Source organism: Lissotriton vulgaris, chromosome 7, assembly GCF_964263255.1.
Source record: "Lissotriton vulgaris chromosome 7, aLisVul1.2, whole genome shotgun sequence".
Lineage (NCBI taxonomy): Eukaryota > Metazoa > Chordata > Amphibia > Caudata > Salamandridae > Lissotriton > Lissotriton vulgaris.
This window is the reverse complement of record NC_141695.1, coordinates 291,858,862-291,871,887: the sequence shown is the minus strand read 5'-3', so window position 1 is coordinate 291,871,887 and position 13,026 is coordinate 291,858,862. Positions and strand designations below refer to the sequence as shown.

The 13,026-nt window shown below is 43.4% G+C and overlaps 1 protein-coding gene across 1 annotated transcript in view; it reads left to right on the top strand.

Annotated features, from left to right (window-relative positions):
- The first annotated feature begins 2,319 nt into the window (after positions 1–2,319).
- The window catches only part of LOC147701413 (HLA class I histocompatibility antigen, B alpha chain-like), a 414,542-nt gene continuing 403,835 nt past the window's right edge, over positions 2,320–13,026 (top strand). Inside the window, exon 1 of the mRNA XM_086928648.1 lies at positions 2,320–2,392. Within this exon, the coding sequence (XP_086784774.1) occupies positions 2,347–2,392 (46 nt within the window). The 5' untranslated portion in view covers positions 2,320–2,346. The remainder of the gene's footprint in view (positions 2,393–13,026) is intronic.

Sequence of the window (13,026 nt, the reverse complement as noted above, 5' to 3'; positions counted from 1 at the left end):
GGCTAATAACAATAAGGGGAATAGCACTGTACTCACGCAGGAAGATTGTACGTTGGGTATTCTTTGTATTTTAAACTGTATTGTTTAATTGTTATTTTTCACATGATTTGACACATTCACATATATAAACATCTCACCTTACACTTATCCCCTATGTAAAAGCACTCATGCTCTGACCCTACCACCCTTCTTCACTGTTATAAACTCAACCACATGATGGTCAGGTTACGAGGGGAGCTCTCCTCGATTTACACATCCAGTAATGATCCATCGAATGTAGGATCGGATTGGTGTTCAGTGCCTACTCTTCCAATCATTATTTTTGGCAGTACCCACAGGGAGCTCCCACCGATTACTAGAACCTCGGGACCACAGTCTCGAACCTCGCAATGGCATCGATTGAACTACACTTCCCAGCAAGCATGGCGCCCGTTTGGTAGTTCCCGGAAACATAAATGTCTGGGATTCCAGTATAATTGTTAAGCGGACAATAGTTCAAGACCTCACAGGTGTCGAATCACAATTTGCAAGTTCATACGAGGGAACATATTTATGTAATCGAACTATGGGATGATGGCCGTATAATCTATGCCGGGCACATACTGAACTACATTACCCCGCAGGCATATCGCCTAGGGTAGTTCTCAGTCATACAATGCTCTGACCGAACTCGGAACTTCAATTCCCGACAGACCATGTGTCTTCCTAGTCCATGTGGTTTAATACCAGACAATACGATATACATTCCGACACAACAATTGTTTAATGTCCACTCTACATTATAATCATGAATGCAAGAACACAAAGTATTTAGCATATATGCATTTAACATTGAATGTTGCCTACGAGTATTGTTTACTCAAGAAAAGTGTTTTCTTTATGTTTATGAGTATCGACACAAATGTTGGACTATAAGTTTGGTAAAATGTTATATGGTGGTTACTTGAAAAAGGCTTACGCCGAAACGCGTCGTCCTTGGTTAAAGAGTGCGCAATAAAGGATTTGTGCAAGATCTCCTGGTGTGCCGTCTCTGTGTCCTCCTAACTGGTGGGATCCAGTACTTGCTGATATATATATATATATATATATATATATATATATATATATATATATATATATATATATATATGTATGTATGTATGTATGTATGTATGTATGTATATATGTATGTATGTATGTATGTATGCATGTATGTATATATATATATATATATATAAATATATATATATATATATATATATATATATATATATATATATATATATATATATATATATATATATATATATTGTACACTTACCTGCAAAATCCCTACATTGTCAAGGAATGCATGGTAAAAAAAAAAGTGAGTGATAAAGGCATATGCGAGATAAAGGTACTGCATGATTACCACCTGGTTTTATAGGCTGTTTCCCAAGTCTACAGGAGTCCAAGTGCCTATATCAAGCTTCGAATCCAAGAAGTGTCTACAGGAGTTGTGCTTTGAACCCCAAAAGTGTCTACAATAGTTACAAGCTGCAGAGAGTCTACAGGAAACCAAGTGGCTATATTATGTTTGGAGCACAAGAAGGGTATACAGGAGTTGCATGTTGCAGGGAGTTTACAGGAGACCGAGTAACTATGTCATGTTTAGAACCGAGGAAGCGTCTAACATGATTTACATGTTGCAGAAAGTTTATGGGAGAGCAAGTGACTATCTGGAGCCCAAGAAGTGACTGCAGGAGTTGCATGTTGCAGAGAGTTTACAAGAGACCAGATGGCTATATCATATTTGGAACCCAAGAAGCGATTTGAGTGTGCAGTGAAGTTTGCGTTGGCATCACACTGCAGGTTGGTGTATCCGTTGTAGCTGAAGTAGTGGAAGGTTCCCCTCTGGAGTCACTTAATAGCTCAAGGTTTATCCAAGCCTGGACTGACTTAGTTATTCATCCTTCTGAGGTCACTAACACGTGTACCTAGAGACAACTTTGTGGATGGAGCTATCATTTTTTTCTTATTTCTCTAACGTTTTCAATTCTGGAAATAATTTCACCTTCCAGTTTTAGCTCGCGATTTCCTAACAAGGAATAACGTTAACAGTGACAGATTGTCAGAACTAAACTTTTGAATAAAACAACAAACATTCTGTGACAGCCACACACAGATAAAAATCGAGACTGGAAACTGAGCTGCTGCCTCAGTGCTTCTGCCCTGGACGGAGGTTGTGGGAAGAGATAGTGAGCTTCTTCGAGAGACGTGAGCCCCTCCCCACCCCCGCCCCACCCCTGCCTGGTTTACAGGGGCTGGCTCTATCCAGCCCCTCATTTCTATGACCAGGGCTCTACTTGCAACTCGAAGCTGTCACTGATGGAGCGGCTCAGGGGTTTACCGAAGGAAACGCCCGACGATGAAGGTAACAGAGTCTGATGATGAATGCTCATCCTTTGTAAATGCACTGAGGTGTTCACTCTACCAGCGATTTAAACATGTCACTTGGAGATCCCATTAGGATAAACAGAGTGTGTCTAAAACCAAGAGCAGTATGGCCAGTGGCAGCTGGGTTAGGAAAGTTAATACTGCTGGGAAGCGATGGTAACAACAACAAAAATAACAAAACCATAATAATAATATTAATAGTAATATTAATGATAATAATAATGACATAAACTATAATATTAATAGCAATAATAATAATGACAATGATAATATTAATAATTATAATATTAATCGTTGCAATTGTTTTTATTATTATTAAAACCACAAAGAATTGCCATTATTTTCGTTGTTGGTACTATTTCTGTTGTTGTTTTGTAGTTATCAGCATTGCTATTACTATTGTTGTTCTGGTTAATATTTTCAATAGTATTAGCAGCAGCAGCATTAGTTCCTATATTATTATTGTCAGCATGCACGTTACTATTAGCAGCATGGCTTATGTTATTAATACAATCATTGCTTTGTATTGTTGCTATTATTGCTGTTCATAGCAAATATACCGATCAGAATGAGAATACCATAATATCACCTGATATTTTGAGCTTTTCGAATAATATTCTACATAGTACCATTTCAATATTTAATAGAAAAGTAAAGATTCGAGTTGACCTTCTCTAAAGGCGGCAGCATTAAGAACAGTTGGTCCAGAGACTGCTCCTCTGGTGATGATTTAATGTTGCATTAAACTTCGGGATTTGCTTCGTCGCTGACCGTGCTTCACGCGGGAATGATGGCTTTGGACTGTGGTGATGTAGGATGCTAATGTTGCCAGAGCAACAAGCGTGTGCTGGGGGTTTTGCTTTTTAGGAATAGTGATACAGGCTTGTGTTATGGGGACGTTTAGACCCTCATTGAGAGGAAAATAATCAGAAGTGGGGTACAGTGTAGGGGGGCAGCTTGCAGCACAATCTCTTTGCAAGGCAGGCAATCGGTGGACTACAATAGAAACATGTTTGGGTTTACATAAGGTTGACTTAAAGTTGATACTAAATATGAGAAGGCAGAAGCACAAGGGGAGGTGTGTGGCACAGGGGTTGATGAAGTTTGACTATTTCAGAATGACTGACTGATAACATTCAATTCTATGGAATGCTATGAGTGAGCTTGTAAAATGACTATTTATTAAGGTGTAATCAGATGTACACATATACACTCCTGTTATTAATTGTCTTATCACATATATGTGCTTGTAACTAATCATTACAGCCGAGTAGGGACAACACTGCCAATGGAGGGCTTGGTTGTTCCTTTTTCCCTCCCTTAAACCTAAACCCTGAAGGCGAGAGTCCTATCTCTCTTCCTCACAGCAGTGCCACACCTACAGGAGAAGATCAAAAACTAAAATTAGGATTGTGTAAACTACTCACTCCTCCCTACCTCTCTATGGGCGAGAAGATGTGTACATACATGTGGCCAATGAGATCTTCAGTGACTTGCAGTCCAGTACCACTGGTGAGTGCATTTTGCCAAGCACACATCCCTACTTCACTCCTGAGGAGAGAAGGGGATGTATGAAGAAGGCAGAGTCTAGGAAGCTGGTGTGGATTGTGGCGCAATTACTTCGTCTGCGGGAGTAGCTCCATGGGTCAGTGGCGGAGTCGACGGGGCATATCAACAACGAGGGGCGATAATTATCGCCCAGCGCGCCTAGCGCTGATTTTCCTAACACCGGCTATCGCTGAATTAAATCGCAGAGTTAGCGCGTTATCATCAACGCATAACTCAAGGCCGATATATAATCCAGCGATAACAGGGAAATCGCCAGTTTTGCAGGGAACATCGCTGGTTTTCCAAAACGGCGATATGCTTGATGATACAACTCTGTGGTCATAACACATCAATCCACCTCCCATTGTCAACATACAATAGTCAGGATTATGGCAGACGTTAGTTGTCGGCAAAAACCACGTTTTTCGCCAAAAACAAACGTCTGCTAAAATCCTGAGGGCCACCTGGTAAATATTGCGATGTGCATTTAGCAATAATTTACAAGGTAGTCCATCAGGGGTAGGCCCAGTGATGCCCACTTTGCATCTCATTAGAGATGCAAAGCGAGGCGAGATGCAAAGCGAGGCGTCGGCAAAACGGCTGATAACATGTGCTAAAGCATGTTAACCCCGGCTTGCAAATAGGGCGAAAAGATGAGGTCCTTGATAATATGTCCGACATTCTTTGTCAAACCCTTGCAAAGCCAGTTCGATGAATAATACAAGCCCTAATATGTAGGATAGACTTGCAAATTTTCACATCTCAAAAAATCGGGTTCTGAACATCACCAAAACTATTCCATTCTCTAAGTTGTGTGCCTCTGTGTGCAGGCATTTGGAGTGCTGTGAATATGTTCTAAGTGTATTATAAACAAGAGGCATTGAGAGGAAAACATGAAACGCTGAGACAGCTACTATTAAAAATAAGATTTATTTACAAAAAAAGAAGTACAAAATGCGAAAGACAAGCTCAGTTGAATGGATCCAAGGGGGAGGGAGTCAATGATGGAGGCTAAAGGTGGGTGATGTTCATTTCAAACTGGAAATAATTCAAGTGTCATTTGGTGAGCAAAGCTGCAGGTGATGCAATGAAGGGTTTTAGGCAACATGGCAGTCTTTCTAATAGGAGATATTAAGTTGGCGTTCACGGTATGGTGGATCCCTTGGCCGAAGTAAGCCACACTTTTTGGATCTGGAATGGCTTCTGCATGCAGCACGTTTCTACACAGAAGACCATGTAAGATGGAGGGATTTGGTTAGGTTGGCATGCACCACCACACTGGTGAATCATGCCTTGGGCTACTGAAAATCTGTAGATAGGGATGAAATATGAACCAGGGCGGCTGTTCAATGTCCGACGTCAGCAGGCACTCTTCAACTTTCTGTGTGTTTCACTTCATCTAGCCCTCTCGCTGCACCAAGCACTGAGGGAGGTATTCACTATACATTGTGCATGCTATATCTCTATCTCAGAAACCCATCCATGGACAGCCGGGTGCTGCTGAGTATCGCTGTACCTTGCTTGGTCTGTGATGCTATGTTAGCTCCTTTTCACACAGAACGCTGGTCCATGTAGGCTGTTTGAGCCACACAGTAGGTATTTTATTTCAGGAGTCCAGCTACTGCTTTGTGAGTGCTTAGAAGCATATGTAAACGCTTGGCACTCGCATTCAGCAGCCGCTTCTACTAAACTTGGCTCGTATAAATTGCCTCCGGTTAGGGGAATAACTCGAGTTTTCCTTCAGTAGCCCCAATGTAGCTAATCGTGGACCTCCATGTAGACATTCCATACCACAAAAACACCAAATACTTACTTTCCTGAATGAAACGTTTGCCATCTGTACAACTGGTTATGGTTTGTAATTTCATGCGGGCCCAAGCTTGTACCTATGCAGAATGGAAGAAGCTTGGAAAGCATGGCTTGTAACTAAAAGATAAATATGGATTACATTAGGCAATCTATAATTTAGCCAAAATGACCATCCAGACCTAAAGATTTAGAGAGAATTTTTTTATTTTTTTATATTTTAAAGAGTTTTATATAGCGCTGGCTAGACCCGAAGGTATCAGAGCGCTTTACATAAGGTTCCCCATAGTTGCAAACTTACATCAGTTACATATTACCAATGGTACCAATAAAAACATTTAAGGAGCATACAAGAAAAGGAAAAAGGAGTGAGAAGGGGGTAGGGGAGAAAGGGGTAGGGTATAGATACAATGGAGAGACAAAGGGAAAGTCTGCCTAATGTCTGGCTGCAGTGAGAAGGGTAAGGGGTAGGGTATAGATACAATGGAGAGACGAAGGGAAAGTCTGCCTAATGTCCGGCTGCAGTGAGAAGGGTAAGGGGTAGGGTATAGATACAATGGAGAGACGAAAGGAAAGTCTGCCCAAGGTCCGGCTGGGTAGGTGACGGCTGAGGGGGAATCTGCAGCCTATCTCCTCTATAGCTATCAGGTAGCTCCACCGGGCATCGGTCAAATATCTAGGTCTCAACAGAAAAACATTAAAGGGATAGAAGGCAAGAAGAAGGGAATGTGGAGGGGGAAGGGGGTAGGGGGTAGGGTGAAGGGGTAGGAGGGAAATACGACAGAGAGACAAAGGAACCTCTGCCCAATGTCCGGCTGGGTAGGTGATGGCCGAGGGGGGATCCACAGCCTGTCTCCTCTTCAGCTAGCAAGTAGCTCCACCGGGCATCGGTCAAATGGCAGGGTCTCCACGGCCGAGGGAAAGTTCGAAGAGTATATGTCCAAACGTGATCACCATCTCACTGAACTCTATGTAATCTTCATCTGTGGGACACTCCACAGTGCTTTTTATTTTTCCATTAGAAGATGGGGGTGAGGGGGAGTGAAGGGGGACAAGACCGGGGGAAGAAGGAATGAGAGACGGGGGGGGAAAGACAGCCCAGAAACCGAGTGGGTAGGCGACGGCACAAGGAGGTAATCGACTGCCAGTCTCCCCTAAAGCTCGCCAAGTAGCTCCAACGGTCATCAGGCAGAGGGATAGACAGAGAGGATAAAAGGAAAATTGCAGAAAAACAAAGAGGAAGGTGGGTGTGAGAGACAGGGAGACGTAGAAAAACTGTGCCCAAGGTCCGGCTGGGTAGGTGATGGTCAGGGGGTGAACCAAGGCCAATCTCCTCTATAGCTGAACAGAGCACACCGGGCTTCGGACATGGTGCTCTGACTCCGCAGTAGAAATAGAGCTAAAGTGCACTCTGGGACTCAGGGCTAGTCAGCTTAGTTCGTGGGGTGGGGGGAGCCATGGTCCCAGAGAATTACGGGCATCGTCTTGAGGTCAGGCGTAGTCCTGGTAGGGGTTATTTCAGGAAGAAGAACAGGAGGGGGAAAAACAGTCACCACTGGGGGCCATGTTAGGGTCAGGCATCCTGGGACCATTTTCAAACCATGAGCGTGCAGCAGAACATTGCAAGGGGGGAAGTGCCAGTCTCTCATATGTTGTTAAAAGAGATACAAGACATTCCCAGGTGCTCGGGAGTAGAGCAGTCCCTGTAATCGCATTGGGATGCATCTCCAAGACGGTAGGGGGCGGGGACCGCTCACCTCAATCCTGGGCAACAAGTGTCTCAAAGGTCCCTCCAGCATGTCCGCTGCAGCCGCCGGGTTCCCACTGCACGCAGCCAACAGACCACACAATCGGAGGGAAAATCACAACATGCCAGGATCGAACCGGGTGCAGGTCGGATGTACAGGACTGCGCCTGTAACAGAAGTCAAGTCAAAAATTTATTTGTGTTGGTACTCAACAGAGGACCACAATAAAATTTTACATTTCATAAACGAAGATGCTGCACAATTAGTACGAAGATAAAAATTGTTTTAAAAATTTATACAAATTATAGCAAATAAATTCATTCAAAGGTTTTCCACATATGTCCAAAAGTTCTCTCCCCCTAGTAATTCTGCAAGAGCGAAATATTGGATTTAGATATCTAGTACGAGCTAGGGTTACTTTATGATTAGGACACACAAGCAACAGATGTTCTATAGTTTGATCACCACCTGTGCACAAAGTACACATAGGGGATCCTCCTGGAAGCCATCTGGAAGTAAATGCTAGAACAGGTAGAATGCCCAACCGATACATTGTGATTGCTCTTCTTACTCCATGAATCAGGGTGAATCCAATATAAGTTTGGGGCTGCTTATATTCTAGCCTTTCCACAAATGGCTTGTAAATAGTCAATTTGTTACAGTGTGAGCAGTCCAGTTCGTAGCTCAATTTAGGGGTAAAAGTTTTTAAGAACAATTTTAGTTGCGCTGGAGTCCAAGTGCTCAACATTTCAATATTAATGTGTGCCAGCCGAAATGCCATATCCAAATTTTCCAGAAACACTTGCTTTTTCGGCTCTGCACCAAAAGTCTCTTTTTTCAAGACAGACCTTAGAGTGTTCTCTTTTGCATGAATCAAGTTGTAGGCCCATCTTATTACGTTCGCGATAGCTATTGCGTATGAGCTTGTTACTGATAATTCTAGTCTCAGTGCCTGCACAGGTACAGCATCGGAAACTTTCATGATCCTTCTTAGAATTTTCCCCTCTTTTTGATCCATGAAAGCCCACTGTTTTATGGGAATGTATTCCGTCGCATAAGTTAACACAGGTGGTATTTTTACTCTATATGTCCCCAACAGTGCAGAGAAGTGTTGATTCCCTGTTGCATTGTATAGTTTCAAAAGAGCAGAGACGTGTATATCAGCTTTCTTTTGCAAGTTAGTTACCTGGGTTATGTTTGTTAGATTTTTGGAGAGAATCCTCCCAAGATAAGGATAGTTAACTACTTCTTCTATCTTTTCTTCCCCGATCTTCCAGGGGTACTTGGCGCTACGTTTTCTTCCTGAGAAAGCTATCACTTTGGTTTTTTTTATGTTTGGTATGAGATAGTTTTCCTTCGAATATTGAAATAGAATGTCCAATGATGCCTGCAGTCCGAAAGGGGTTAGATCTAATAATACTATATCGTCAGCATACAGTAATGAAATTACACTTTGCTGGGCGATCTTTGGCGGTAAATTAGAACCAGTTTGCAATTGGTTAGGCAGGTCACTTAAGTAGAGGGAAAAAAGGAGCGGGGCTAGAAGGCACCCTTGTTTTAATCCATTCTCCGTTTGGATTCTTTTTGTAAATCCTTTTTCTCCCCCCATCTGGACTTGGCACCAGGTATTTGTATGTAGATTTATTATTGCTTGCAACAGTTGTTCTTGAATTCCAAGCCCCCTAAGTTTTTTCCATAGGGTAGGTCGATCAACCCGATCAAATGCCGTTGAGTAATCAATAAATGCGGCATAGACTACCTGGGATTTCAGGGTAATGTATTTATCGAAGATTACCTGGATTACGGCTATGTTATCTATAACCGAATGCTTAGGCCTAAAGCCCGCTTGACACATGGGTATCAGTCCTGACGAAAAGGCCCATTCTTTCAGACGATCTAGCACCTCTGCCGCGAACACTTTGCCAACTGCATCCATGAGCGCGATCTGTCTATAATTTCCAGCTTGGGTTCTACTTCCCTTTTTATGAATAGGGATAATTATGCTCCCCTGCCAGGAGTTTGGAATTTGTCCAGTCTCAAAAATGTAATTGAAGAGAGGGCATAATAGTTTGCTCCATTCTTTCGGTGCAACTTGTAGCGCCTTTATCGGGATTTCATCTGGACCAGATGCGCCTGTAGATCTTGCTTTGCGTATGTTGTATTCAACCGAAATGATTGTAGTTCGTATTAAAAAGCTCTCGGCATTTTCGTATTTCATTTCTTTACAGCTTACTTCCAGTTTTGTTGGGTTTGCTTTATAGAGATCTGAAAGGTATAGTTCCCAGTCATTCGGGGGAACCGGGATGGATTGTAATTTTTTCTTTGTACCAGTTATTTTCGCGATTAAGGACCAGTATTTACGTTGATTGTATGTACTTGCAGCAGTCTGAATTTCCACCCAATTACGGTCCTCAATAGTTCTTCTTTCCTTTTGATTCTCCCGCCTCAGTTGGTTCTTTAGTCTGTTTATTTCTTTCTTAACGTTTAATGAAAATTTCATGTATTGGGCACGGGTGAGTTTGTTTAATTGTTTTTTTACTTCGGAGTTCTTGTGGGAATATCCATTTTTTCCCTCTTTCTTTTTGATTTTGCTTTTGGCTCCTGGCGGTATCATACTTTGGATAAGTTTCTTAAAATCCTTAATTATAATTTCGAAATTTTCTATAGGATTTTTGGAGAATCTTTGTTCTAAAAGTTTAGAATGATCAATTTTTATCATGATTTTTTCAATAGTCGAGGAATTCCAATAGATACGTCTCCGTTCACTTTCCATTAATACAGTACTTTCGATGTGAATCATATGGCTAGGTTCGGAATTTTTAGGTATCCAATCAACCGTTAATTGCATAATTGCGTGATCACTCTCCAGACAAAATTGATTAGATAATAACAAGGCAGTATCAAACAGGTCCCTACTGCTTATGATGTAATCTATAATGGATGGGGACCCATTGCCTTGCCTGGTAAACTTTGCAGGAGTATCTCCCTCAATTGCTCCATTCAATATTAGTCCGTTGAGATTTGTTATTGCCGATAGTAACAGTCTACCTCTTTTATTGGTTGATATGCCTTCAGGGAATTGTGGGATTGTGATGTCTTGACCTACTTCTGCATACAAACTTGCCCACCTATTGAATTCAGAATCGGAGATTTTACTGTTGAAATCCCCCGCAATAAAAAAGGATGAGTCAGTATAGATCTCCATAATGTGCGAAATCGTTTCTATTATATCCAGAAAGGTGTTGTCGTTTTCTTTCCCGGGAGGAGCGTAGACATTGAAGGGTAAGATTGCCTGTGGTGGAGCAGTGTTATGTTTTTTTACAGATATCTGAATGCACTGCAGGTTGTTAGATTTTGTGTCTATTATTTCTTGGTCCCACAGATAATCTTCCCTTAGCAGTAAAGCTAATCCTCCTTTTGCGTGACCTCGGTTAATTGACAATGCTAAGTTTTCATATACATAGTACCCTTTAAGTATGAAAGATGCAGTATCCCATATGGCCGAGATACCCGCCACCCCCTCTCAACACAATCCCCAAGGAGGGAAACCGGAAACAGTTCTTGAGTTTTTGGAAGTGGGATGGAGTGACCATCCCGGCCGTATTTATTAAAACAAAAATTAAAACATTAAACGTTTCATGTTATGTACAATTTCATTACCATATTGCGATGTTTGGCTAACCTTAACAGATTCTCTAATACAGAGGTTCTCCTAGCCGAACTAGCATCCTACAAAACATTTCTTGACATATTGAAATTGTACAACCTAACGTTTAAGGGCCAACGGCAAGGTCATAACCGGTGTCAAGATCCCTAACCAGACTTACCCCTCCCACTTGGGCTGGGCGACAGCACGGAGGCGTACCTCAAGTGCAACTATTACCAATTTCCCTTGACTTGACGGGGGCACCTAAAGACTCGACGCCAGTTAAAGGTCGTTCGAATACTCGTGTGAGGTATCTAGAAGGTACCGTAGACCTTATCCCAACCCCACACAACTTACCGCATCTGCCGTCGCAGATGTCACTGGCCCCGGGAAATTCCCCAGGAGGGGGCTGTAACCCCTCCTACAAAGGAAGGGGCCTTGACCGCCTTTCCTTTACTTCCGGCGACCCATCCTTAGAAGGGACCGCCTCCCCATTGAGGGGCCAATGGCCACCTCTCCCGAGCGCTCCCATCCGTGTTGGGTGACGCCCACTCATAGGGATCTACTAATTAGTGCTCACCGATCATGACCTTACCGCCTACCAAATAAATACGACAGTGCTAACTAAGACTCAGAATACATTGGCCACTATGACCGAAAGGGCATGCATAAAATTCAACACTAAATCTGAATCTTTTTAATGGTAAAACGTACTCAAACAGACCATTCTTTATTAACTCAATATCAACATGATACTCCAACCTGGAAACGAGAACACAAGCAAAATTAATCAACTTTATTACAAACAACTGGCTGTCTTCAGGGGCTGGTGGGTGGGTCAAAAATTGGCTCTTCGTTCTGTCCCGAGCTCACGTGCAGCGAGGAGGTGCAGCTTCAGAGCACAAGAACAAGAGGATGTCTTCTGGTCTTGCGTCCCTTTTTATCCGTCTTCAGGGCGGGCGTATACCCGCCCCTGCCTGCCCCGAGGGCGTGGCTGGCTGCGTCAGTGTCTAGGCCAGCCCACTCTAGGGCGGGAACAGGCGCGCCCCGGCTACGCCGCTTCGGGCATACCAGCCGAGACGCGCCTCCCGCCCAAAAATGGCTTCCCGGGGGGATCGAGGCACTCAGCCATACGTTCGGGGGGACCAAGTTGGTCGCCCCTTTCCATATGGCCGAGATACCCGCCACCCCCTCTCAACACAATCCCCAAGGAGGGAAACCGGAAACAGTTCTTGAGTTTTTGGAAGTGGGATGGAGTGACCATCCCGGCCGTATTTATTAAAACAAAAATTAAAACATTAAACGTTTCATGTTATGTACAATTTCATTACCATATTGCGATGTTTGGCTAACCTTAACAGATTCTCTAATACAGAGGTTCTCCTAGCCGAACTAGCATCCTACAAAACATTTCTTGACATATTGAAATTGTACAACCTAACGTTTAAGGGCCAACGGCAAGGTCATAACCGGTGTCAAGATCCCTAACCAGACTTACCCCTCCCACTTGGGCTGGGCGACAGCACGGAGGCGTACCTCAAGTGCAACTATTACCAATTTCCCTTGACTTGACGGGGGCACCTAAAGACTCGACGCCAGTTAAAGGTCGTTCGAATACTCGTGTGAGGTATCTAGAAGGTACCGTAGACCTTATCCCAACCCCACACAACTTACCGCATCTGCCGTCGCAGATGTCACTGGCCCCGGGAAATTCCCCAGGAGGGGGCTGTAACCCCTCCTACAAAGGAAGGGGCCTTGACCGCCTTTCCTTTACTTCCGGCGACCCATCCTTAGAAGGGACCGCCTCCCCATTGAGGGGCCAATGGCCACCTCTCCCGAGCGCTCCCATCCGTGTTGGGTGCCG